Here is a 25865-nt window from a genome sequence, read left to right as displayed (position 1 = left end):
AAAAATGTGCAGCCCAATTCATTTGATTGGCACGAAGGAAGAGTCGCGATAAGCATCTTCCGTCGGCTGCAATTGCGACATCTTCATCAATCAATAATGTATATGTTTTTATGTGCTTGTGCCGGAGGATGTGGCCAAGTCGAAATGAATTCGCCATAAAATGGTAATGTACACGTTGCGTATCAAAAAGTACGTACATAAGTTCAGCTACAAAAAATTAAACAAATTGCAAAAACAAACAAGATGAAAATAAAAACTACATTATTATATGCCGACTAATTGACTGAATAAATATATATTAATTTGTCAACTCTAAAAAGTGTATATTAAAAGAAGATTTTAATAATATTACACTTTGTCTAAAACAAAATAACTAAGCCAATGGGCTTAGGCCGTAACGTTTATTTTTTGAATTTCGATAAAACAACACTGAGCGGCGTTGCCACCAAGGGCTTATACATTTTACTTGGTTTGAGATCTCGCTAAAAAAAAAGGTTCGAGTCATAGATGAACCTCTCCCATTTTGGAAAGTTTTAATAAAGACTTAACCCGGTGGTTTGTGTTTTGGGTATTTTTTACAATATATTTCCTGCTTTTGAAAGAGAAAATTTTAAAAACATCGTAATAATAGACAAAAATATATAAAAAAAAATTGGTACAAGATACAATCAATCGCCGAAAAGAGATCACTTGCCAGTATAGAAAAGAGGCGAAATTCAAGCTTCATATATTGTCCTGTTCCAACGACAAGAGTGGAAGCCTGTTCCCTCGTCATATCTTTAGCGCTTGGCTATCCATCAGCATCCAATTTGTGCCCTGCCCCGGAAGGGATGATCTTTACTTTACTCTTTTAAAATTAAAAGCATTTTAAAATTAGCGGGAAAGGATTTGTTTTTTATTGGAAAACCAGGGCTGGTTGAAAACATTTGGCATAAGAGCCGTTAAACAGTTTGGTAACACTAAAGAACTTGCATAAAATAAAAATAAAGAACAATTGCATTTAGGATGGATTATGTGCACTCTGTTTGGAGCTACTTCGCCTCGATCTGCAACTGCTGGCAATGCACCGAGGACACGGGTGCCCAGGTAACCTACATATCAAACTCTTCAAAAAATCCGTCCATACTGAGCATTGCGCTCTTATCTGCAGCCCAATGAGCCGAACGAGAGGACACACCTTCTGGTGGATCCCGTGAACCATAGTCCTGCCCTTCGGAGGAGCAATTCCGATGGCCTCAGCAACGACTACGCCCACTCCCTGCCCAAGAGGGACGACCAGAACGCCCTCTCCAGACTGGTGCAGAACACTGCGATGTACGTAGCCCCACGGGCGTGTTCCTACATGGGACCTTAATCTTGTAACATTAGCTTATGTTTTCTGATAGAGGTTTGAGGTCTATGGGTCCCATTAGCTTAATTGTAATGCAATATTCAGACTAGGTAGGGGTAGAAACAATACCCAAATGTTTAAATGCTTAGCGACTGTTTAGACGACCGCATGTTAAAGTATAGGTTTTAAGCGAATGAAAATGTAAATGTTTTCTAGATTGTAGTCCTAGTTTACTTCTAGCAAGTGTTCCATTTATATAATTTAATTATTTCACTCCCTAATTTGGTTTAAACTCGGAACGTTTGTAAAAATTTAGATCGGACATATGGAACTTTTGTAATCTTACATGTCATGATTATCTTCTACTTGATAACAAAGCCAATACTAATATTCACTCCTTTGTTCTTCAGAAACATGATAAACGTGGGGGCCATGGACTGCCACAGTTTGGAGCACCAGGAGTACGCCGACAGAATAAGATTGTACTCGCAGCGCTTGCATCAGCAATGGAATAATGTTCAGCACCCCAGTATCTCTCTAAAAGGTTTAGTCTGATACTACTCAATGATTTCCATTATTACTAACATGTTTTCCAACTGCAGGCCTCCTTAAAGATGTTCCCAGTCATCAATTCTATCTCTCTAAACCCATTTTAACCGAGGATACTGCTCAAGTAAGTCACTAGCTGCCGACTACATTATCTTCTCATTTTAAAGCGTAAACCGATTTATATTTTCAGATGAAACTCTTTACCGAGAAAGCACACATCAGTGTTTCGCACATTCAAATCGACCACAAGGAAGCTGTGGTTGTGCCCTTCCGGATTCCCTGATTACCTTATCATAAGTGAAATAAAGTGATACATTTATATGAAATCAAAATCTATATTGGTACTAAGTAACCCTTGAATAATCAGGTAATCGACTTATTTTTATTAAGTGTACAGCAACAAATAAATACGATCTATATTCCTATCACGGCTAGGCTCTTTTATTTAGCAAGGAACAAATAAAGCCAAAATCAAAATGTCCTTCGATTTGAATCATAAATTTTGGGTGTCCACTCGAAAGGAAATCGGTCAACTAATTAAAAAGCAGAACCGCTTGAAGAAGATCGATCCTCCCCAGGAAAAAGCCATATCATTTAAAATTTTCGCAGAACTCTACGTTTTGTATGTGGAGCTGGTCGCCAAGTTAGGTTTCATTTACCACAATACCTTCCAAGTCCAGAAGCGGGAACTGGTGCGCGTGTTGGTTGAGAGTGCGACCCAGCAGCTGATGCAGCTCAAGGAGGAGTTAAAGGAATTGGAAATGAGCGAGTACATCTATATAGATAAGGCTTTGATCGCCAGGAAGCTGACGCCGCGAGACCTGGTCATATGGAGATCGCCTCAGTTTCTGTACCGCCGCCCACTCGACATTCAAAATATTCTGGCCGACAACCGATTGTACATGAACGATGAGGAAAAGGAGGAGAAGGCGGCACAGGATTGGGTTCCCATAAGTGAGGCCGTGAAGCTCATCCAAGCTCATGAGAGGGCACGACGGGCTCGAGTATATAAATCCAGCATTAAATACGACAAGAAGAAATTCCTGAAGGTGTACCAAAGAAAAAAAATCAACTATAAGTTCACCTTTAAACCCGATCAAGCGATGAGTATTCCCGTCAAGAGAACCATATTTTCGGCGGATTTCTTGAAAGCTGACGAATCGTGTGAGAACTTACGAAAAAGGGACGATGTGGCGGAGACAGCAGCGGATGGTGCATTTAAAATGAATTTAGTTTGTTGTTTTATTTTTTACTTTCATTACTCTATTCTAGATGAGGAAGCCTTAAATAGATTAAGAAATATTGCTGCTTGTAAAATCCAGAGCTGGTGGCGAGGTTACAGAACAAGGAAAATAGTTAAAATACGAAAAAGATTTAAGGAAGAACTGTACGGAATGAAGAAAATAAGAAAACTGAAGAGGCCGAACCAGAATGCAAACTCCATTATGGAAATGTACAAAAACGAGATGCTTAAAAGAAAACTAGACGACGACTTCATTAACCTGATCAATGATGAGCGCACCAGGCTTTTGCAAGTTCGAAGTCCTTGGATGATGGAAGATATATCCGATCACATTCGGGCGTGGTTCAAAGAATTGTAAGGTTATTTAATAGGAATACATAAGATTAACATGATAATATCCTACAGCTACGAAAAGACTGGAAACTTTCATCCCTATCCTGATCCTGTTAAAAAGGGAACAGTGTTGGTTGTCATAGATGAAACAATGACCCCAATGGAGTTTCAACAAACCCTAGGTAAAAAGCCGTTGACTAAAGCAGAGAAAAAGAAAATTCGAGACAAGGAGAAGAAAGATAAGAGAAGAAAGAGGGAAAAGGAGAAGTTAATCAAAATGAAGGAAGCGAAACGAAGAAAGAAATTAAGAGATGCTGGAATCATCGATATCGGCTACGAGTTAACTGCAAGCAAGGCCATAGGTAAATTATTTTACTAATTAAGTTACACGAGTAAATTGTCTCTTATTTCTAGAAAACATTGAGGAAACCATGAAGAAATATGCTAAGGACTGGAGAAATGTCGATGAATATCTAAACAAAAATCACGATCCCATCAAAGATTGGGTTACAGAGGAAGAGCTGGCTAAGATACACCAGGAAGTAAGAGGTTTGGTCGACGAATACATGAGGTAAAATATTTCTTTAACCCCTATTTCAAACTTATAAATTTAAGAAAACCTATTTTAAATTTAGGGTAGAATATGAATTGCTCCGGGAAGCTTTAGCAAAGGATAACAATGAAAAATATAAGGCCCTTAAAGTAAAGTATCCAAAAAAGAAGAAGAACAGGAGGAAGAGAAAACCGAAGGATATCACGGGAGATAGAACTCTGGAATCCTTGTACCAAGAGCTAAAAGATGCTGGAATAATAGAGAAAGTTGCTCATAAAGACTTTGATGAATTTATTGCTGACTTTAACTTTGTGGCAGACGACACTCGAAATGAAGATGACTTGGCGTAAGTATTTATTTATTTTGAAAAAGATTATTTAACACCTATAAACTTTCTCTTTCTTAGAACTCTGGGTCCGGCTAAAGGTGATATCAAAATGGTCATTCAAGAGTCGATGTTAGGAATGGGAGAATTCGATATACCGAAACCCAAGTCTCTTCTATTAATTGGACCTCTAAATAGCGGAAAAAAATTACTATGCCAAATCATTGCATCTGAATTGGGTAAGTTTTTATTTTATTTTATTTGTTTTTAATCAGTTCAAAACCTAACTTAAAATATAGACGCAGTTTTTATGAATCTAAGTCCAGAGAAGACGTACAAGTATGCCGATGACTTGAAGTATTTTCTACATGTTGTTTTAAAAGTGGCGAAGGCATTTCAGCCGACCATAATGTATTTCGAAGAAGCCCATCGATTGTTTTGGAAAAAAATTCCGCCAGAGGCAGTCGATATAAAACCAAGACTTCTTGGGCCTTCCATAGCCAGTAAGATATTAAAGCCCTTAAAGAAAAACGACAAAATTGTAGTCATTGGCACCAGCAACATGCCATGGGCTGCCAAAGGAGGTATTAAAAGGGCGTTCCAAAAAGTTCTGCTTATTCCAAAGTGCGATTATGGCACCAGTTTCCTACTTTGGCTAGAACTGATGACCGAAAACGCCCCAGATGATATGAAGGAGCACGCATATTCCGCTCTGGCAAGAGTCCTGCAAGCCTATACCTCCGGCGACATCAATGAAAATGTAAAGCAGACCTTAAATATCGACCGAAAAATGCGACTCAAGAACGAGGCACTGGATCCGAACGAGTTTTTGGAATACTTTTTGAGCAAGAATGACCCGCCAATTTTCCCCCCAGAGGAGAAGGTAACTTTGCATCTATACTGTTTAACAAAAGTGAAACGTTTTTTCTTTTCAGCTCATGGAAAAGTTTAACAAGTGGTTCGGCAGCGCTAACAGATTGCAGAAAATGCGAAAAATGTATGATGCTCAAAAGTTGGCAAAAGCAAGCAAAAAGAAATAGGCAGCAGCGTAGAAATCTATTTAAATTAAAAAAACAAATATCTATGTCAACGTACCTTGGAAGAAACGATCCCATTAAATTTGTAATACGTGCTCAAAGTCAGAACTATATTTATGTATTTTTTATTGAAAATATATAACCAAAGTTTTTCCTATGGAAAATAGTATCTAACGAAATCAAATAATTTGTGTAAAATGTAGTTCTTATATATTAGCATGTCATTTAATTGTTTGTTTGTTGTTGTGGTAAAAACTCTTCCAACTCAGAATCTTCAATTTCACACAGTCGAACCGAAATATTGCTGTTGGAACCAATTTCTCCGACAGCGCATGGAAATAGGTATGCCTCCTCTGAATTCTCTGCAAATAATAGACGATTGTGATATTCCCAATACAAGGAAAAATAGTTCTTCTGCTTACCACTTATCGTCCTCCTGGTTTTCATTTCCTTCCTTGAAATCGGCCCCTCGGTCATAGAGCTCTCTCCATCTGTCTCACTTGGAAAATGCATCGTCGGTAAATACGAGTCAGGATGTCTTAAATATACTTTGCCTGTTGATTAAAGAAAATGAGAGTTAGTAAACCTGTTCTTATTTGTTTTGAGCATTTTCATAAAAACTATGTTAAATTAAAAGCTATGATTTAAAAAATATAAAAAAAAGAAATATCATTTTAGTTAAAACCTTGAAAAGTGTGTAAATAGGGAAAACTATTGGATGAAAAACAGTTCACCATTTGAACATGTAATGAATTAAAAACTTACACGAATGACTAACTTTCGACGGTAAAGGCACTGATTGCGTGAAATGAAGTAGGTAAGTAGATTAGTATACATAGGTGTTATTATAGTGGAAGAAAGCTCAAAGAAATACAATACAAAAAACAGAACCAAAAGCCTATAATTGATCAGAAAAATTAAATAAATAAATTGGGGTATTTTCTTTTTTTTTTAAGATACATTTTTTTAATTATAAATTCCCAGTTAGGTTTCCCAAATTCGTTGAGACAACATAGGTGCTCTTACAAAATATTAAGATTTTTTCATTAACAAGAGCAAGTTGCATTACCTGTATTTGATTTATAGTCTTCATTCTCGATATTATTAAAAGAACTCAGTCTTGAAAGTGGCTGATTACTTGATCTCGGCAACATAAACGGCTCCAAACAGCTCTCCGCCTCCGAATCCAAATACTCCGATCCGATATCCTCGTTCAATGCAGCTATATCCCTAGTCGGATCAACATCTCCGTCTTCCCCTGTTGATAATAAGCATTTTTATTATGGGAAACTTGAGTTTTTAAAATATATACGTACTGTGGACGAAGAACGCTTTCTTCGACTTGGACTCGTTGCTATCGTTGCTATGTAAGCTCGATGAGTCAGCTATTTCTGCTCCAGGAACTTCGGTTATGTCTGGCAAGGGATTATGGCTTTTGCGAACCCAGTCGGAACAGTCCCAATGGTACTGACCATTGGCAAGAGCTGAATAATCAACAAAATTCGCACTGGAAGAGTGGCACACGTTTGGCATTTCAACTTGGATTAGTTTTCCAGTTGAAAAGCGACTGACAGATGGGCCGAAATCTCGTTTGAGTTCTGAAAGGTAAAGGTTTTAGTATTTGTTCTTGAGTTATAAAGAAGATATATGAACTAACCATTGTTCAGTTTGTTTTCACTGAAGGTTCTTAAATGCATTTGCTCGCACCATTCCTGTTTGTAGGCATTGTCTGCATCGGCGGCATGACAGGAGTTTATATTTACGTGCTGCTTATTTCGATTAACCTTCTGATACTCGAAGGGCACATTTTCCAGTTCATCGCCGGCCGAGCCGTAGCTCCGCAATATATCCAAATTATTTACAAAATTCCTATTGCTGAGGAACAGGTTATCGTTCGGGGCTGCAGTGTAGCTAATGGGTCGCTGGTTGACTTCCAGATTACTTAACTTTACGTTGGGCTTGCAGTAATTGTCCTTGTCCACCAGCGAGTTTAGGTTCGCCTCCTTGTACGACGGCTTGTTCTTGTCCTTCTCCAGTCGGTTCCTTCGTTTCGAAGAGGAATTCCGCCGAATGACCACGCAGCATAGAACACAACTAATGATCACTAGTACTACAGCCACGCCCGATATGATCCCGCTTATGTGCTCTAGCGAAAAGTTCTTCAACTTCGTGGAAATCGAATTCGAATACAGGGGATCTCCGCAGCTAGCTCCTGTGAGGTAGGATGGACATATGCACCTGAAGCTACCGGGTTCGTTGATGCAGGTCGCTCCATTTCCGCACGGCTGGTTCTCGCACTCATCCACATCGATCTCGCAAGTGGGTCCAGTGTAGCCCCGGCACATGCAGTGCGATATTCCATCGCCTTCCTCGCAAATGCCACCGTTTTTGCACGGATTCGGAGTGCAGAACTTGCCGTACTCACATCTTCTTCCGGACAAGTGAATGGGGCATGTGCAGCTGTAGTTGTTTGGCCCGTGATAGTCGCACCTTCCGCCAAACAAGCAGGGTCCGGATGAGCAGGGATCAAGATCGATTTCACAATGTTTGCCGGAATACCTGGGCTGGCAGGCACATTCAAACACGTCCGTGTCCAGTTCTTTGCAGATTCCACTGTTGGCACACGGTTGAGATCCGCAGATACCCAGACGGACCAGCACATTCGACGGATCGCACTTAAACTCCACGTTCGTGAACCGCTTCAGGGCAGCAATGGTACTTCCGCCGGAAATGTACAAAGGCAGCGACTCCTTGGCGATTTTTATGTTGGCCATGCAGCCAATAAAGCCGCGTTGAATGTCCTCGTAGCCGATGATCGATGGGTGGGGTCGAACTTCAGCGCCCACAAAGATATCGTTTGACTGGATGTTCAGAATGCCATTCACACCTGGAGCACTGCCATGCGAGACGTGCTTGTTATCCACCATTACTTTGGCACTATTGAGCGATCGCTCCAGACTGATTAGATGCCACTCGCCATCGGAGATGTTTATGCTCGACACACTGATGACTCCCTCGCCCGAACCCAAGTCGAATCTGTACTGAACCGCTCCGTTGATGATCTCCAGGATATTGTAGTCCACCTTGCCGCTGGCATACAACAGGGTGCCAGTTTGCTGCACAGTTCGTATCTGCAGCGAGTAGGAAAATTCATTTTCCAGCGTAAACTTGGCCTTGATTTTGTTGATCTTATAGTGGGCATAACTCTTGCCGCCGAAGGAAACCGCGGTGAATAGACCCATATCACAGGATTCATTGCTGCACTTCGAAGACTTCCTTTCGCAGTAAGTTCCTGAAAAACCCTTGGGGCAGACGCATTGGTAGCCCAAAACCGATCCCGATGGCATGCAGATCCTCTGTGGGGAACAAGGATCCGTCGAGCAGGCGTTAACCGTCTCATTGCAGTGCTTTCCATCGAATCCTGGCCTGCAGACACATCTGTTCACCTGATTATACGAAGGAGCTGCAAAACTTATCACATCCGTAAAGGTGGTGGTAACGTTGTTCTTCTGGATTCGCAACGTCTGCTTGCACTCCCCGTGAACACAGGCGTCTTTGTTGCTCTGACAAGAGGATGGTAGTATATCCTCCACGACCAAGTTTGTTTCGTTTTCAATCTCGTTCTTTTTGTCGATCAGTGTTTGTCGAATTTCGTCACTGGTGAAGAATTCATCAGAATCGGGTATTATTTGCTGTTTTCGCACCGCAAACACCACATTTAAATTGGAGTCAACTGATCTCGCATGCCGACTGGTTACTGAATGCTTTTGCGCTTCCGGTTGAAGGGTTATTAGAATCACATCCTTTTGGCGGCATCGCATGATATTGCGAATCGAGCGCATGAAAGTTTTCCTGTGACTGAGCAGAAATTCAGATGCCGATATCCTGCTGAACCGAATTACAACTGATTCCTTGAGCATATCATTCGTTACCAGTTCCACATTGATCTTGACAATCGAGAAGACGTTGTATTTTCCATCTGAAACCGACACATTAAGCTTGTAGAGACCAATGTCCAGATTCGATATGGCATAGATCTTTCCAGTTTTGCTGGAAATGTTAAACAACTTAGAGCTCTGATACATGTCTTCCGATCCAGACACCAAACTGAAGTTTAATTCATCGTACTTGTCTTGGTCGGAGGCATGAACCTTTCCAATAAACGCGCCAGAGAAATCGTCCTCGAATGAATTAATTGTGACTTCAAGGGGAGTGACAATTGGAGGGTACTGACTTTCCTCAATTATTTTTACAACCACCCAGGCATCGGAATACAATGGAGGTGTGCCATTGTCGAACACCCGAACTTGAATCACGAACTCATCCTGAAGGTTGTGGTTAAATCGCGAGGCAGTGCTCAAAGACCCGTCCTGCTCCAGTCGGAAAAGTCCTCCCTCATTTCCAGATCTAATATCGAAGGTGTATGGAGTGGTGTTGGGTGATTCGTCTGCGTCTGATATTTTGAAAGTCAGGAATATGTAACCCAAAGGTCGGTTTTCTTGAAGAACTACGCTATAATTGGCGCTCGAAAAGATTGGTGCATTGTCGTTGGTGTCCAAAATATTTATATTTACTGGAACACTGTTGCAACGTTGAGGCACTCCCTGATCACAGGCTTGAATTTCCAGGTTATAGTGCGAAATAGTCTCGCGATCTAAAGGCCTTGACACGCTAATTGTTCCGTTCGTCTGATCTATTGAAAACTGGCCTATATTGTCACCCTTTTCAATGTTGTAAGTGACGAGCCCATTAATATCAGAGTCCTCATCAGTGGCTTTGATATCGAGAATCTTGGATCCTACGAAAATATCCTCATTGACATTAATACGGTACAAGTTTTGCAGAAACTTGGGGCTATTGTCATTGATGTCCAGAATAGAAACGTTCACATAGGCGTTGTTGCTAAGTGGTGGGGTGCCTCCATCGATAGCTTGAATGGTCAAGAAGTAAAACTTTGACATTTCATAGTCCAAAGTTGCATTTAACACCAGGTCGCCTGTCATGGAATCCATTTTGAATTTTCCTTGTTCGTTGCCACTCATGATATAGTAGTGAATATCCGCATTCACCCCTATGTCTATCGAAGCGGCAAACACCCTACAGACCTCAGTGCCATGGGTCGCGTTTTCCAGAACTTTGCAGGAATACTGACGCATACTGAACTCTGGTGGATTGTCATTGATGTCCAATATGTTTACTGCCACAGTTGCAATGGAATGTAATTTAGGAACGCCACAATCCTCCGCTTTGACAGTTAGGTTAAATAACGAAATTGTCTCCCGATCGAGATTCTTGTCCAGCCTTATAATACCAGTCGATTTTGATATTTTGAAGTAATCATGGTTTTCGCCCATTAGGGAATACTTGATTTGTCTATTAACCCCAAAATCTTTGTCCATTGCATGTACTTTCGTGATCAAAGTATTCAATTGAGCATCCTCAGGCACACTCACTCTATATTGAGCCATGGAGAAAACAGGAATATTATCATTAATGTCGTTGACTGTGATGATTACTTCCGAGAAACACTCTTGGGTGAAGTCCTTGCCATCCTGAACATGTGCTACTAGTTTATACTTTGGAGTTGTTTCCCGATCCAGTGCGTTTACCACCTTGAGAATTCCGCTTTCCTTTCCAATAGTAAAGTCGTCTGCACCCTTGCCAGAGAGATAGAAGCGAAGTTTGCTTTGTAAATCGAAATCTACAGCCTCGATCTCAACTAGTGTTGTTCCAATAGAGATTGATTCATTAGTGGAGATATGATAGCGGGGTTTTAGGCAGTAAGGAGTATTGTCGTTTATGTCTTTTACATCTATTTCCACGTTGGCTTTGGCAGTGAATTTTCCATCAGTTGCAATAATGCTTAAGTTATAGAACATGATTTGTTCGCGATCTAAGGGTTTGGCAATAAATAACTCTCCGCTTTTACCGATCTGGAACTGAGCTTGTTTGTCACCAGAAACAATGAAGAAGTCCATTTCCTGTTTTTCAATATCCGGATCAATTAGCAGTAGGTTGATTAACACAGTACCGGGCAGTGCATTCTCGAACACAGCAATTCTTTCGATGGGTAACTTAAATGCTGGTGCGTTATCATTATAGTCTACAATTTTAATAGTTACAGGTACTTTTGCATCGTGTTTTGGGTGGCCATTGTCGGCTGCAATTACTTTGAAATTATATTCAGACTGAACTTCTCTATCCAGAGAGGTCAATAGGGTGATCCAGCCAGAGTAAATGTCAATGTCAAAGATATTTTGGATGTTTTCGGTATCACTTTCTAGGTAGTATCGAATGTCTCCATTTGGACCGGTGTCAGCATCAGTAGCTGATACCTTTACCAAAGAGATGACCTTTTCACTGTTTTCCGCAACACTGGCACTGTAGAATGTGTTGTCGAACTTGGGGTAGTTATCATTTTCGTCCCTCACTTCAATTAAAACATCAGCGTAGGCGAAAAGCACCGGCACCGTAGAAGTTTCAGCCACAACAATCAAATTGTGCGATTCCTGTTGCTCCCTGTCCAGTGTTTGCTGAAGGATCAGTTCGCCACTATCGGATATCATGAAATGATCCTGATCTGCTGCTATGGAAAACTTAATCGTAAAGTTTCCAACCATGTGCAGCTTTGTGAGCACGGTTCCTGGAGAAGTCGACTCTATAATCTTAAGCAACAGGGATGATTTCTCAAAAACGGGTATGCTTGCATCTGTTTCAATTATTTCGACTGAAACTGGAACTTCCGAGTGAAACTTAGGTTCGCCGCGATCAGAAGCACGCACGAAAAATTGAAATGTGCCAACTCCATAGGTTCCGGCACCTTCTTTAAGGACAATATCTCCAGTTTTTTCGTTAATATCAATAACATTCTTTGACGCCTCGTCGATAGACTTTTGAACAATCTGGTAGTAAACCGAACCATTTTCATTGATATCGTCGTCCTTGGCTTTGACCTACAAATTATATTTAAATGTTTAATTTTTGTCAACACATTTTTAAAAAACATAAAATTTAAAAATATCCTTACCGTTAAAATAGTTTTGTTCGCTTCAGTCGTTGTGCTTACAACAATCTTGTATTCCTTTAAGAGGAAGTAAGGAACGTTATCGTTCACGTCAACTACCATAACCTTGAGGGACGCAAATCCGAATTTACCGCCGCCATCTGACACCTTCAACAGCACCACATACTCATCCCTTTTCTCACGGTCAAAAGTTACTTTAGAGGTTACAACCCCCGTAGATTGGTCGATAAGAAAAAACTTTTTCATTTCCTCCGATACAATTTCGTAATAAAGGTTTGAGTAAGTGCCAAAGTCACCATCCGTTGCTTTAACCTATAAATTACAATGTTTGTTTATCAAGTCTTTTAACTTTAGATATACCGTAACAAACCGTGATTATATTGTGCCCATGTAACAAATTTTCTGGAATGTTTGCCTCGTAAGCACTTTGTTCAAACTGTGGACTGTAAACGTTTTCTGGTAATAATGATATTTTCAAACGAGCATAAGCCGTATGCACTCCATCAGAAACAGAAATATTCAAGACTGTGCTACTTTTATCGGTGAAGTTAAGCATGTTTTGAAGAGATATCACTCCTGTCAGTTTATCAATACTATAGGTTTGCAGTTCATTTCCGTAAACAATTTTATACTCCAGTGAATCAGTATCAGAAATATCCTTATCGTAGGCCTTAGGCAGAGCCACAAATTGGCCACGAACAGCTGCGACTGACAGTTTTGTGAAGTAGGAAGGCTCAACAAAGCATGGCGGATTGTCGTTCAAGTCTTTAACTAAAATAAAAAATGTTTATAATATATATCTTGAATGACACCACAAATTATATTAAACAATACCTGTTATGAAAACATTTGATCGGGAACTTAATGATGGCGACCCGTGGTCCTTTACATTAACAACAATATGATGGTATTTCGTCTGCTCATAGTCCAAGGGAGACTTTAGGAACAGATTTCCATCTGTGACATCTATGTAAAACAGTTCAGAATTGTTTTGCCCATTGATGGATTCAATATAATAGGACAGTTTTGCGTTTGCTCCGGAGTCTTTATCAGTTGCGTTAATCTTCAAGATTTGAGTTCCAAATACAGAATTTTCCGGAATGGTTATGTTGTAGATATCACTTTCAATCTCTGGATAGCAGTCATTGACATCAATAATGGAAACAGACAAAACGACTTCTGCATAAACTCCAGAAAGACTATCAGTCGCTCGAATAGAAACATCGTGGGAATTCATTTGCTCATAGTCCAGTTCATTTACAACAAAAATTGATCCTGAAAAATTAATTACGTACAGAAATTGCAAAAAATTAATAGAATATAAATGTACCTGTATTGTAGTCAATTTCAAACGACTGACTGTCTGAAGATATTGTATAAATAAGACTCCTGCCCAAGGGACTCTCGGCTTCAATGGATACGGAAAGTGCCGAGTACATTTCCACGTCTTCCTTGACGCTAACAGTGTAAAACTGCTTCTCAAAAACGGGCATCGAACGATCAATCACCTTAAATATGAAACGCCAATCGTTATCAAAAAGTTTCTTATTTTAATCCTATGAAAACCCACCTTAACTTGAAGAGGTGCTTCGGAAGAACAAGGCGTTATGGCGCCATCATAAGCAGCTACTGTGAGCTCATAGTTTCGGTTGTGTCCCTCCACATGCTGCTTTATGGATAACTCTCCAGTTTTTCGATCCAATTTGAACAACTCCCCATTTCCCTTTTTAAGTTCATACCGAACTTCACCGTTTTCTGCACTGTCCAAGTCAACGGCCTTCACTTGCATTATAATCGTTCCCTTTGGATCATCGATTGAAACCGTGGCATAATACGGCATATTGACAAATAGCGGGCAGTTATCATTTACATCCAATACAGATATATAAACAGATGTTACTGCCCTGCGCACGTTTGAGTTCATTCCGTCGAATAATACTGACTTGGCTTCCACAAAGAGTCTGTACAAATCTTGCACTTCGCGATCGAAGATGACTCCTGTGGTCTTTAGGGCTCCCGAACTGATTCCAATATCGAACAGTTTTGTGGGATTCAAAATACGGTACTCAACGTTTTCGTTCAGTGAGTTTCCAATCACGTTAACCAATCCGATGGTAGCCACCTTTGTGTTATTTTCGAATGCAGAAAATCTGTACGATTCCCGTTGGAATGCAAAATTGGAGTCCAAAGCAGACAGCACCTTAATCTTTACTATTAAAATTGCAGAGAATATTCCGTCAGAGGCGCGGATGTGCAAGCTATAATCCTGATCATTTTCATTGTTTAAGATTTCAAAATTTCTGAAAAGATAAGGAAGTTTTGAATATTCTTTTAAAGGTTTTTTGGTGGCTATACTAACCTTGTTGTTATAATGCCGGTGTATTTGTCAATTTGAAAACATTCATTTGTGTTTCCATCCACAACGTCAAACCTTAAAGTATCATTATCAGCATCCTTTGCATTAATTTGGGCAACAAAAACATTTTCAAAAGTTGGAAGGAACAGGGTTACGTTGAGTTCTCTTTCATTAAATTCTGGAGGACAATCATTAACATTGATCACACGAATTGTGACGTGTGCCGTTGTAGTGGAATGTAGTTTGGGTTTCCCCATATCACTAACCTGAAATATAAAAATAAAAAATTTAAAAACCAAAGCTACAATTTCACTTTTATGTTACTCACCGTAACATCGAAAGTATAGCCAGCGTTCGTTTCGTAGTCCAAGTGCCGTAACAGTTCAATAGCGCCAGTTGTCGAGTCTATTTTGAATACATTTTTGGCCAGATCGTCGTTTATGTGGTATTCAACTATTCCGTTTACTCCGACATCAGCATCCTTAACTTGTAAAGTTAAGTGACTGAAGTACAAAAAATAAAATTACCATCAGCATTATTTATTAATATTTACAAACACCTACTCTTTGGATGAATCATGCACTTTTAGAACGTAAGATCCAATTGCGGCCGATTCGGACAATGCTCCAACATACTCATTTTGAACGAAGTACGGAATATTATCGTTAGCATCTAGGATATGTATAATTATATTTTGACAGGATGACTCGGCTGCCATGTTGGTTCCTTTAACCGTAAGGTTGAATACCCTAGAAAGAGCAAATAAAATATTTTGTAGTAGCTTCATTCATATTAATCTCTATTCTCACTTATATATCTTACTTGATTATTTCGTAGTCAATGTTTCCATTAATAACAATAACCCCAGTGGATGGGTTTATGCGGAAGCTTTCATTTGTGTTCCCAGAAATAATATTGTAGAATATAGACGACGAGGACCGAGCGGTGACTTGAGTAACAAAAGTTCCAATGCCAAGATTTTCGAAAATTTCTATGGCAATGTTGTTCGTTAAGAACTTTGGTGGATCGTTTTCAGACATTGTAACAATGATGTGCACCGGTATCTGCGAGGCCAAAGGAGGGCTACCCCGATCGGCAGCTATCACTTGGAGCATGTACTCTTGGATCTTGTTGATGTTCAAGCTGCCAGCCAATGTGATTATACCGAAAGTCGGGTCGATCTCAAAAACACTGCCGACGTTACCCGAGATGATCGAGTACTGGATCTCGGCATTGTGGCCACTATCTCGATCTATGGCACGCACTTCGGCCAATTTAGAGCCTATAGCTGCGCTTTCGGGCACCTTACTCTGGATAATTTTCGATGTAAATTCCGGGTGGTGGTCGTTGTGGTCATGTACATTTACAATGATCTTGGCATAGTTTCTTTTCCCCGGCGCTCCTTGATCTTTAACAAATACGATTAGAATGTGCTGCGCCGTCTTTTCGAAATCCAATCTCTGAGTGACAATAACATTTCCGCTTATAGAATCGATTCGAAACAAAGCCAGGGATGAGGGATCCTGGGTAGCGTGGAGGTGATAGAACAGCTTCTTGTCTTCATCTCTGTCAGTGGCGTGAAGTTGCATTATAACCGACTCCTCTTCAATGTTCTCCGATATGTTGACATGATAGACATCTTTAGGGAACTGCGGAGGATTATCATTTATATCGATCACTTGAACCAATAGGTGAGTAAATGATGAAAATGTGCCATCAGTGACGCTAATGGTCAGGTTATATGACTTTTGGGTTTCATAGTCCAAATACTTAGAAAGCAAAATGTTTCCATTATCTTGGCCAATATAAAATGTGTTGTCCTCATTGCCGTCTATAAAAAGGAATTTAAAAGTTAACGTTATTCGCACATTCATTTTGATTATGTTGAACAAACTTACTGGATATGTTGTACCACAGCTGATCGTTGTCATCATCGACTGCCAAAATCTGAGTGACCAAAAATCCAGGCTTGTCGTTCTCCGTTAGATCAACGACGTTATCAGAAGTCTTTTTAACTATCAACGGTGCGTTTTGCGAATTAGGATTAACAGGAACAACAACTATATTAACTCTAGCAGTTTGACTTTTCTTAGGAATCCCATTGTCCTCAGCCTTAATGTGGATTTCAAACTCGTTATCGGATTCCAATGGTTTTGCTATATGAATGTGGCCTCTTTGGCTGTCAATGCGAAATTTGTTTTTACCCTTTCCGGATTTGATGGAATAGGTAATGCGGCCATTTTCCCCGCTGTCGTTGTCTATAGCATGAACCTGTAAGGTAACACATAAGAAATAGTTAATATATAAATGTTATATACACCATTCCTATTAACAATTTAAACCTTAAACTCACCTGAAAAATTGATTGATTGACAGTAGCTGAAGACGGAACTTGCACTTTGTAAACACGTTGGTCGAACTCTGGGCTATTATCGTTAATATCTAAGACCGACACGACAATTCGCGAGGTCGACGATAGTACTGGAGAACCATTATCCGATATAGCCACCTGAGAAAAATATATGTTTTTTTTTTTACAATTTCAATGTAAAAAGTATACAAAATATATTTATTTCTATTGTTTTATTACCTCCAAAATATGTTCTGCCTGATTTTCTCTGTCCAGTTTACGTTCAGTGGTTGTTATAACTCCTTAAATTATAATAATTTGCATTAATATTAAACAATAAACTTTAGAACCGGAAAAAGGGTACCTGTTTTTGAATCAATTTCAAAATAGCCGACTAGATTTCCAGAAACAATATTATAAGTAATGGACTGGGTGGGGTCTATATCTGGATCCATTGCATTCAGGGTGATGATCTCAACGTTTTCTGCACTCGCTTCAGTAACATTAACGTAGTACACTGGCTTGTCCGTCAGTGGAATGTTATCATTTTCGTTTTCGACTTCGACGTAGACCTAACAACAGAATGCATTTATTAATCACCTTAAGAATTAGTGTAAATATGTACTCACCTCCACACAGTTGCTGAGGGGAACTATTGCGCAATCCTGCGCACACAGGGTGAGCCAGTAAAAGTTCTTCGTCTCGGCATCGAGTTGTGTCAAGGAAGTTATTAAACCTGCGATATTTATTCATATTAATGTGTTCAAAAATGTCCAGAACAAGGCCAACACAAACCTTGGTCGTTGACCGCAAAAATTCCCAGCCCATCGCCACCTGTGATGGAATACGTGATTTTTGAGTTCAAGTCAACCGTATCCATATCCCGGGCAGTGACATTCATGACAAACGTTCCCTTGGGCTTGTTCTCCTTTATTTTGCCCTCATACACAAAGTCCTCGAACTCGGGTGAAAATCGGTTCTCGTTGACATCAATGATCATTATAACTATGGACATATCCGAGGTTAGAGAGGGATCTCCGCCATCGATGGCACTGACAATAAGGTTGTGCACTTGTTTGTTCTCGTAGTCCAGGTATCCCTGAGTTCGTATAGCACCAGTGTGCTTGTCGATCCGGAACAGTTCTTCATCAGAGGTCTCCTCCTTGAGGGAGAAGAGGATTTCGGCATTGGGACCAATGTCTTCATCCACCGCCTCGATTACGGCCAACACTGTTCCTCGGGGCAGATCTTCGCGCACTTTAAATATGTACTCTTGGACTCCAAAGACCGGGGCATTATCGTTGACATCGTCGACCAGAACGTAAACCAAAGCCTCCGAGGATAGCACAGGATTTCCGCCATCCTTTGCCGTAATGTGAAGGGCATAATTATCCTGCTTCTCGCGATCCAGTGGTTTGTTTAGACGAATGCAGCCCGTTGTGGCATTGACCGTAAAATCACTGCACTCAACCGACAAGGCATAGGTAACCTGAGCGTTGACTCCCGAATCGGCATCCGTGGCATGAACGCAGTGCACCACAGTACCTATCCTGGCACTTTCTGTCAACCGGAATGTGGCCAATGTCTTCTGTATAGCCGGTCGATTGTCGTTTACATCGAGGATCGTAATTGGCAGCATTTTCGACGTCGATTTGGTTGGGCTACCCAGATCGTACACTGTAATATTCAAGACATATTCATTCTGACGTTCCCTATCCAAATACCCAATGATCTGCAGTTCGCCGCGATCGGGATCAATCCGAAAAACCGAATCGTAGTCGCCGTCGGAAATGGCAAACACCAACTTTCCATTGTAGCCCAAGTCCCGATCCTTGGCCTCTATCCAAGCCACTGTTTCGCCCAACTGAACACTTTCGTTGATGGACAGCTCCTGTGGAAAGTTTATAAACTCAGGTCTGTGCACATTCTGGCCATATCGACTGGGAGTCAGTGATAGGTCACTGAAAACCGATGGCGACACACTCTTTACGTTGTTTTTCTCGGCCAACGCCAATGTTTCCACCAGCCTTCTGGCTACTCCGGTTTCACGGCACTCAAAGGATCCAAATCCGTGTGGAATACTGGAATCTCCACCCAAGTCCTCAGGCATTATATGCACATTGATGATCAACTCATCAGAAAAATGGGTACCGTCCGTGGCGGATGCTTTGAGAATACGATTTGTTAGAGAGGTTTTCTTCAGGTCGCAGGAAATGGACAGGGAACCGGATGTGGGGTCCAAGTTAAAGCAGCCGTCCTCGTTGCCATCGCTCAACCGATAGGAAACTATGTCGCCAGCATCGAAATCAATGGCGGAGGTAACGAAAACTTCAGTACCCATGGGCGCCGATTTGGTGACCTTACCATAGCAGTTCACCCGCTCGAACTGGGGCCTGTTATCGTTAATGTCCTTTACGGCGATGGATAGTTTTACCTCCGTCTGCCTTCTGTACGGCAGTCCCCAGTCCGAAGCACGTATTATCAGTTCATAGTTCCGCTTCATTGTTTCATAGTCAATTTGAGATGTGGTCTTAACTATGCCGCTGAAGTGGTCGATTTCAAAGGGAACCGTGTTAAGATTGGCAATACTGTACGATATGTATGAATTCTCCCCAGAATCCCTGTCCTTGGCCGTGAGTTTTACAACGAACGAGCCGGCCAGATTGTTCTCGTTGATACTAATTATTTTATTTACATTCTCGAAAATGGGGTCGTTGTCGTTCATATCCTGAACGCTTATTTTCACCTTGGCTGAAGATTGTTTTCGGGACCCAACGTTTGCCTGATCAATGGCGGAAACGGTAAGGGTGTAACTGGATTTCTTCTCGGCATCCAGCCGCTTGGCTGTGTACAGCATTCCGGAATCGGGGTTGATGCGGAACTCGTCGCCCTCATTGCCGCCCACTATTTCCAAGTAGACCAATGCATTTTTACCCAAGTCTGGATCGCTCACTTTCAGCCTTATCACAGGCATGTTTATGGGGGCCGTTTCTGGAATTGAGACTTCGTAAATCTCCTGCGTGAATATGGGTATGTTTTTGCTCTCCGGCGTTATGTGTATCGGAACGGATTTATAGGCGAACCTACGCGGAGTTCCCAGATCCTCTGCCCGCAAAGTTAGGTTGTAAATGAAATGTTGTTGATTTAAGTGCGCGAACTGATTTAATTCGATATAGTACTCGTCTTTGGTCTCTGCTGCCTTCAGAAGAAACGTGCCATCCGGGTTTCCGTCGACTATTTCCAACCGTCCAATGTTACCATCGATCCCAGTGTCTTTGTCGTTCACGCGGACAATTCCGTAAATTAATGGGTTTGAAGTTGGCTTCACGCTCGAAAAGGTCTTTGTGAAAATTTCTGGAGCGTAAAAGTTAACCTGTTTCACCGAAATGCTGACCTTGGCTTTGCTAGCCTGGTGGTTCTGGTGGTTCACCCAGGATCCCCGGTCATAGGCCAACACCGTGAGCTCAAAGTGTGAGTTCTCCGCATACTGAAGCTGCTGCAGCAGGGTGATTTCACCTGTGGTTGGGTGGATGGCAAAGTGTTCACTGTCCATCAGAAGACTGTAGTAGATCTCGCCATTGATGCCGAGATCCGCATCGTCAGCTGTGACCTTTAGAATACTTTGATATTTGGGAGTGTCCTCTGGAATAACTACGGTGTACTGGGTTGGGTAAAACAGAGGACTCAGGTCGTTGCGATCCAGTACTCTGATGTGAATATTCGCCTCCGTTTCATAGCTTGATATATTTCTTTCGTGAAAATGTACATGTGCTTTTACTCTTATTACGTATTCCTCAGTTTTTTCTCTGTTTAGCACAACGTTGTTTGTTCGAGTTCGAATGGCTAAGAAGGCAAAGTCTCCGACCAGTTTCTCCTCAGCTTTAAACAGCTTCTCCTTATCGCCACTAATTATCCTATACTTAACTTCTGAGTTCAAGCCAACTCTCATGCCGGCCAGTCTTTCATGCAATACTCCCTTAGCGTAAGTCTTTCCCAGACTATTTTCTGGTATGGTAACATTATATACATTGTGGCTAAACCGATATAGATCTTGCAGTGGGTTTTCTAGTCTATATTCGAGGGTCGCCGAGTGCCTTTCATCGGGTTTGCTTTGTACAGTGGGGATGGCCCATAGACTACACAGTAGTGAAATCCATTGGAGTATGTTGAAAGCTTTTCTTTTTACAGGAGTTACATATTTTTTAATCTTCATAGTAAACATATACTGCTCTTATTTCACATAATATCCTGCAAGGTAAACAACAAATATTTTTTATTAAACAAGGAATATTGAACATATTTAACAAATTATAATAACTATTTAAGTCATATAGTTTAGTACTGAACTTCTTTTTAGATATACGATGTCGATTATAATAGGATCAAACTCAAGTAACACTCAAAACAAGAAAGTCATCGAACACTTCTCCTTGTGTTTGATGATTATTACATTGACATTAAAATTCAATGTCTTAGGGCAAAACGCAGTCTCAGACGAAACTTATAAATAAACCATATATCAAGCAAAATTATAGAAATTGCTAAATAAAAGAAGCATCACTGATAAAGAATATTGTAACTGGTATACAAGCTTATCGAACGATTGTCCAAAATAAATGACTAGTAGTGAGCATAGTAGTAGTACTCTATTAAAATAAATAACTTCAACATTGCTCATATCCAAAGTGGCACATCTTATCCTTCCTTTCCCTAATAATTTTAAGCTGGTCTACTTTATCTAAAATAATGATGCTGATATCAACAATAGTACAATTTAAAATATGCGTTTCATATTAAACCGGCCACCCTCTTTAGTTTACTTTTAAAGTGCACAGTTAAAAGTCTGTCAAAGCTCTTTTAAGATTAATCCTCAGACGACATTGCCACCACTCTTTTGCCGAGTATCAACGTGATATTATAAGTGGCGAACGAAAGACACGATTTTTTTGAATCAAAAGCAGGTGAATGTGTCTTTGGATGGCCGATTAGGAGAAAAATGAATTTTATTTAGATGCACAAGCCTTTTTTACACCTAAAAAAAGGCTTTCAGCCAAAGGGCCTGACGAAAAATTCTATTTTTCCCAAGAAGCTGTCACTTAAACGTATTTCAGTTCACATGTTTCAAAAGGGGATCTTTGCTGAGTAATAAGATATGATTTTTTTTTAATATATATATAGATTCTTGTTTACTTTCACAAACAAAATAACCAGCACATCTATTTCTTATTTGCTGATAATGGCATTTTAGATGCATACTTTTCATGGTCACTGCGTCGCACACTTTCATACAAAGATAATTAGGGTCACCAAAAATTCTTTGAATGGTACTGAACGCAAAAGATAATTAAAAAAGTGATTAAACATACTCAATGGGAACAAAGATCATATTGTGAAATTATTGCTTTGAACTTTGGTTAGGTAAAATATTTTATTGTGTAATGAAAAGCTGAAAAATTAAAAGTTTTTTATTGATATTTTGCGAAAGACTTTAACATAAAAAGTTAAGAGCGCTTAATAAGTTTATTGCGATAAAAAATTGTTCGTGTAACGCAAAGAAAATTACTATGTTTCAGCTTTTTAAGCATTGCGAGAGAAGGTAAAAATATAAATAAGAGTATTAACACTTCACATTTAAACGCTGATATCCAAAGAACCCAAAAATTAATATGTCAGCACTTTAGCGAATGTGATTTATGAACTTCCTTCTGTTCTTTTAAAGTTAAGTTTTTTATGATTTTCAATTTCCGAAAACTATTTAGAAGTTGTAAAGCCCGTTTTTTCAATCGTTTTGACCTACTTTTGCATTAAGGGCACGACCACCTTATCAGTCAACGCACTGTTTATTTTAGTAATACGTTTTTATTGTTAGTTGGCTGATATGTACACTTTGCTTAATTTGGCTCGTAATTTTTGTTTTAATTATGGCTCTTAGAAAATTGAACTGCTGCTTGCTACATGCATTTGTGTACCCAAAAATACGTAAAGCTATATAAAAAGAAAAATATTGCCCAGAAGGGGAACATCTATTAAAAAAACCACTGAAATGAAATCTATTAATTTTCTGTGCTACGCCACAGCAATTACGAAAGCCAAAAGATAAAACTTAAATAAGAGAAGCTTAATGTTAATTTAAAATATAAATATTTGTACCTTAGGGGTAATTATGACTTTAAAAAATCGAATATTTCATTAAATTAAGATGCAATAACCAAGTGTTCTGGTTAATGATTTTTCTAAAAACGTTTTTTCTTAGCTTTTTCATTTAGTCGAAATAAAAGTTGAATTTTTTCAGTAGGTACTTTTTTTGGAAATTTCTTCAAAATAAACTTTACTAATTTTAATTTGTTATAAAGCAAGATAGTTCTTTTATCAACTGTAACCCAAAGAATCCCCAACATTTTTGTGAAACTTTCAAAAATATAAACTCCCATAGGAAACGTGAATTTCTCCATAACTTGATACTCAACCGCTGGAGCTTCCTACAAAGCCCTAACTTGACACCTTTAACAGATAAGGAAAACTAATGAACCAAAAGTGTGAAAAGAAGGGCTGCTTTTCCCCTGTACACCTTATGAAAGAAGTTGTAGGAATATTTCACTAGCTCTCTTTTTTATAACCGGGAGAGAGGGGAGTTTTTAAATAATTTTCTGCTCCATAGACTTTTAAAGCACAATTATTGTCACTTGATCTCTTGATGGAAGACCACTTGTTGGCAGACCAAATTTCGAAACGATTCGTGAAAATGTGAGGTTGCGAAATCGGTGCGGCGCGTAGGTATGTAATTATGAGTAATAACCCCGCAGTACATAAGAAAAGAAGTCGAAACGGGTTAAGGGGCACCCAGTACGTGAATCAGTGGGTGGTGCAGATTTCCATATCTGTAAGATCTCAGATCTCAGATCACAGAGGTTGCCCCTTTGCAAGGCCCTTTCCTCACTCCGAAAATCAGTCCGAACTCCAGTTCTTGTACATAGGAGTGCAGCGTTTACATAGGTATGCAGCCCAAACACACACAGACATGTGCACGGCGGTGTACACAGATAACATGTGTCTCTTTTCCGTGGGCCTAATTTTCCGATAAGGTAGGCAAACACCACACTCCCAGTCGCCGTGATAACTCCGTGTGGGCAGCACTTCGGTGGAATAAGTCACAGAAATGCACAATCCGCAGCTGAGTCTTTCAGCCTTTTCGAAAATGTTTGGCCACATACAAGCGCACGTAGGTGTGTGTGTATACCTTTATGATTCGGAGTTGAAGCCACTGCGCAAACAGCTTGGCTGGAAGCCACTACACTCGACTTTTCGTTGGTCGTTCGCTGATTCAGGGGCGATCACTTTACGTTCTCATTTCATTCATCACCGGATTCTGGAGCACTACGCGCGATTTAAACATTAATTAAACTGACAGCTGCATGTATGCCTTTAACTACGATCGTCGATAACTGTCGATAGCCCTCCGCCCGCTATTCTCGCCCTCATCGACTAGATCGATTGGCTTGGCTCGCGAGATCGAATAGCCGAGAGCCGATTACTTGGTCTATCGAAATGTAACCGCCAGAATTCAAATCAAATCGATCAGCGCATTGCAACTAACTAAAAGTAAATAATACAGAAATGCAACAGGGCCTTCAGTTAATCCTTAACTGCCACTTTTAGCCAAACAGAAATGGCTTCCCATAATTTATAAAACTGTACGTATATGTAACTCTTTATTGTTTTTATAACACCCAAGCAACAAAACTTTAATATGGTCAAGTAAAAGTAATAAAAGCTCGGATATTTTTGCTTGAATAGAAAGAATTTCTTTGTAAAAGTTTTTGCCTCATATTCCTTTATATTAACGGAAAAGGCGATGGAATAGTATAAGGAAACTAGGGAAAATCAATATATTCCATTGGACATATTGTATATATTACTATTGAGCTGCACTCAGTCTGTTTAATTGAAAAGGTAAATATTTTCTGAGTTCATTTTGTCCAGTTAAAATGATTGCTTTTCAATTGCAGCTTATACAAAAATTAAACTAGTTCCAGAAGCAACAGCGGCAATTGAAAACTTGACTTAGTAGCAAAAGGAATATGATACTTTAAGCAGAAATTCTAGCCCTTTGTAATCCTTCTTAATGCGTTGACCTTTTGGTATTATATAACGAAATATCTAATAAAGTAATTTCCGGCGGAAATTCTTAAAACCAAGGCAGGAAACCGAACTCTGAGCCCTGCGTTCCCCATAATCCGCATTGCAATGGTTTCGCAATTTAAGAAGTGTCAGCCAGTCGATTGGGGAAGTTTCCTTTTCAATGGTGTATTATACTGCAGCTAATTCCACTGAAATTTGTTGTGTATATTCCGTCGCTGGAAATCTGCTTCGCCACATGGGGTTATGCAACCTTTAATCACGGTTTCACTTATTCATAGACAATATTATCATGGTAAGCCGTCGACTTGACCGTACTGTTGACCATACGTACGTACATATTTTAGCATTTTTCGGACAAACATCACTAGCACTGGAAATGCGTTTTGGCGTGGAAACATTTACTGAATCGCATACCGTCGTTCAAACACGCAGTCATATTAAAAGAACAGCGCGGCCTTTGATTGAAACATACTTTTCCTTCATTCAATGCAAGCTACCGACACACAGTACTCCGCGATCTAAACCAATATAAACCGCAGTCAATGAGAACAGAAATTCAACTGATTCGACTGTTCGCCATCGCAGTTTTCCTGGCCACCGTAGGTCCTTTCATGTTGGCTGATATC

At 40.0% G+C, this 25865-nt stretch overlaps 3 protein-coding genes across 5 annotated transcripts; 2 read left to right on the top strand and 1 right to left on the bottom strand.

Moving 5' to 3' along the window:
• The first annotated feature begins 940 nt into the window (after positions 1-940).
• LOC108028279 (uncharacterized) lies at positions 941-2307 on the top strand. Its single transcript, XM_017099984.2, has 5 exons — positions 941-1086; positions 1151-1314; positions 1741-1874; positions 1933-2003; positions 2070-2307. Exons 1-5 carry the CDS (start codon positions 1006-1008, stop codon positions 2160-2162), a joined length of 543 nt encoding a protein of 180 aa, XP_016955473.1. The 5' UTR covers positions 941-1005; the 3' UTR covers positions 2163-2307.
• Positions 2308-2355: 48 nt separating this feature from the next.
• Positions 2356-5539, top strand: LOC108028278 (dynein regulatory complex protein 11). Its single transcript, XM_017099983.3, has 8 exons — positions 2356-3091; positions 3152-3476; positions 3528-3817; positions 3870-4026; positions 4091-4354; positions 4415-4572; positions 4633-5216; positions 5269-5539. The coding sequence occupies exons 1-8, from the start codon at positions 2356-2358 to the stop codon at positions 5371-5373; spliced, it is 2619 nt and encodes an 872-aa protein (XP_016955472.1). The 3' UTR covers positions 5374-5539.
• On the bottom strand, positions 5480-25589 carry LOC108028280 (fat-like cadherin-related tumor suppressor homolog). Of its 3 annotated transcripts, none has more exons than XM_044095266.2 (22): positions 25575-25589; positions 17896-21348; positions 17730-17836; positions 17465-17672; positions 17341-17402; positions 17104-17259; positions 16649-17021; positions 15573-16581; positions 15314-15499; positions 15079-15253; positions 14754-15016; positions 13965-14694; positions 13725-13902; positions 13229-13669; positions 12765-13165; positions 12398-12706; positions 7028-12323; positions 6687-6968; positions 6440-6628; positions 6136-6165; positions 5793-5924; positions 5480-5732 (listed from the first exon to the last, which is right to left on the bottom strand). In XM_044095266.2, exons 2-22 carry the CDS (start codon positions 21320-21322, stop codon positions 5596-5598), a joined length of 14091 nt encoding a protein of 4696 aa, XP_043951201.1. In that variant the 5' UTR covers positions 21323-21348; positions 25575-25589; the 3' UTR covers positions 5480-5595. The 3 variants fall into 3 exon arrangements, with proteins under 3 accessions (XP_043951201.1, XP_016955474.1, XP_043951202.1); XM_017099985.3 differs by lacking the exon at positions 25575-25589 and adding an exon at positions 24338-24546; XM_044095267.2 differs by lacking the exons at positions 6136-6165; positions 25575-25589 and adding an exon at positions 24338-24546.
• Positions 25590-25865: the final 276 nt, after the last annotated feature.

This window comes from Drosophila biarmipes, chromosome 3L, assembly GCF_025231255.1.
Source record: "Drosophila biarmipes strain raj3 chromosome 3L, RU_DBia_V1.1, whole genome shotgun sequence".
Lineage (NCBI taxonomy): Eukaryota > Metazoa > Arthropoda > Insecta > Diptera > Drosophilidae > Drosophila > Drosophila biarmipes.
The sequence above is the reverse complement of the archived record's forward strand: the minus strand, read 5'-3'. Positions and strand labels throughout refer to the sequence as shown.

What these genes read in the sequence shown, in the direction of transcription:
- LOC108028279 (XM_017099984.2), top strand. Translation starts at nt 1,006, where the DNA reads ATGGATTATGTGCACTCTGTTTGGAGCTACTTCGCCTCGATCTGCAAC. An exon ending in CCGAGGACACGGGTGCCCAG is followed by an intron (nt 1,087 to 1,150) that starts GTAACCTACATA and finishes TCTTATCTGCAG; the next exon opens with CCCAATGAGCCGAACGAGAG. An exon ending in CTGGTGCAGAACACTGCGAT is followed by an intron (nt 1,315 to 1,740) that starts GTACGTAGCCCC and finishes TTTGTTCTTCAG; the next exon opens with AAACATGATAAACGTGGGGG.
- LOC108028280 (XM_044095266.2), bottom strand. Translation starts at nt 21,322, where the DNA reads ATGTTTACTATGAAGATTAAAAAATATGTAACTCCTGTAAAAAGAAAA. An exon ending in AGGCAGAACATATTTTGGAG is followed by an intron (nt 17,260 to 17,340) that starts GTAATAAAACAA and finishes TATTTTTCTCAG; the next exon opens with GTGGCTATATCGGATAATGG. An exon ending in TGAAATTGACTACAATACAG is followed by an intron (nt 13,670 to 13,724) that starts GTACATTTATAT and finishes TTAATTTTTCAG; the next exon opens with GATCAATTTTTGTTGTAAAT.
- LOC108028278 (XM_017099983.3), top strand. Translation starts at nt 2,356, where the DNA reads ATGTCCTTCGATTTGAATCATAAATTTTGGGTGTCCACTCGAAAGGAA. An exon ending in AACTGCAAGCAAGGCCATAG is followed by an intron (nt 3,818 to 3,869) that starts GTAAATTATTTT and finishes TCTTATTTCTAG; the next exon opens with AAAACATTGAGGAAACCATG. An exon ending in TTTTCCCCCCAGAGGAGAAG is followed by an intron (nt 5,217 to 5,268) that starts GTAACTTTGCAT and finishes TTTTCTTTTCAG; the next exon opens with CTCATGGAAAAGTTTAACAA.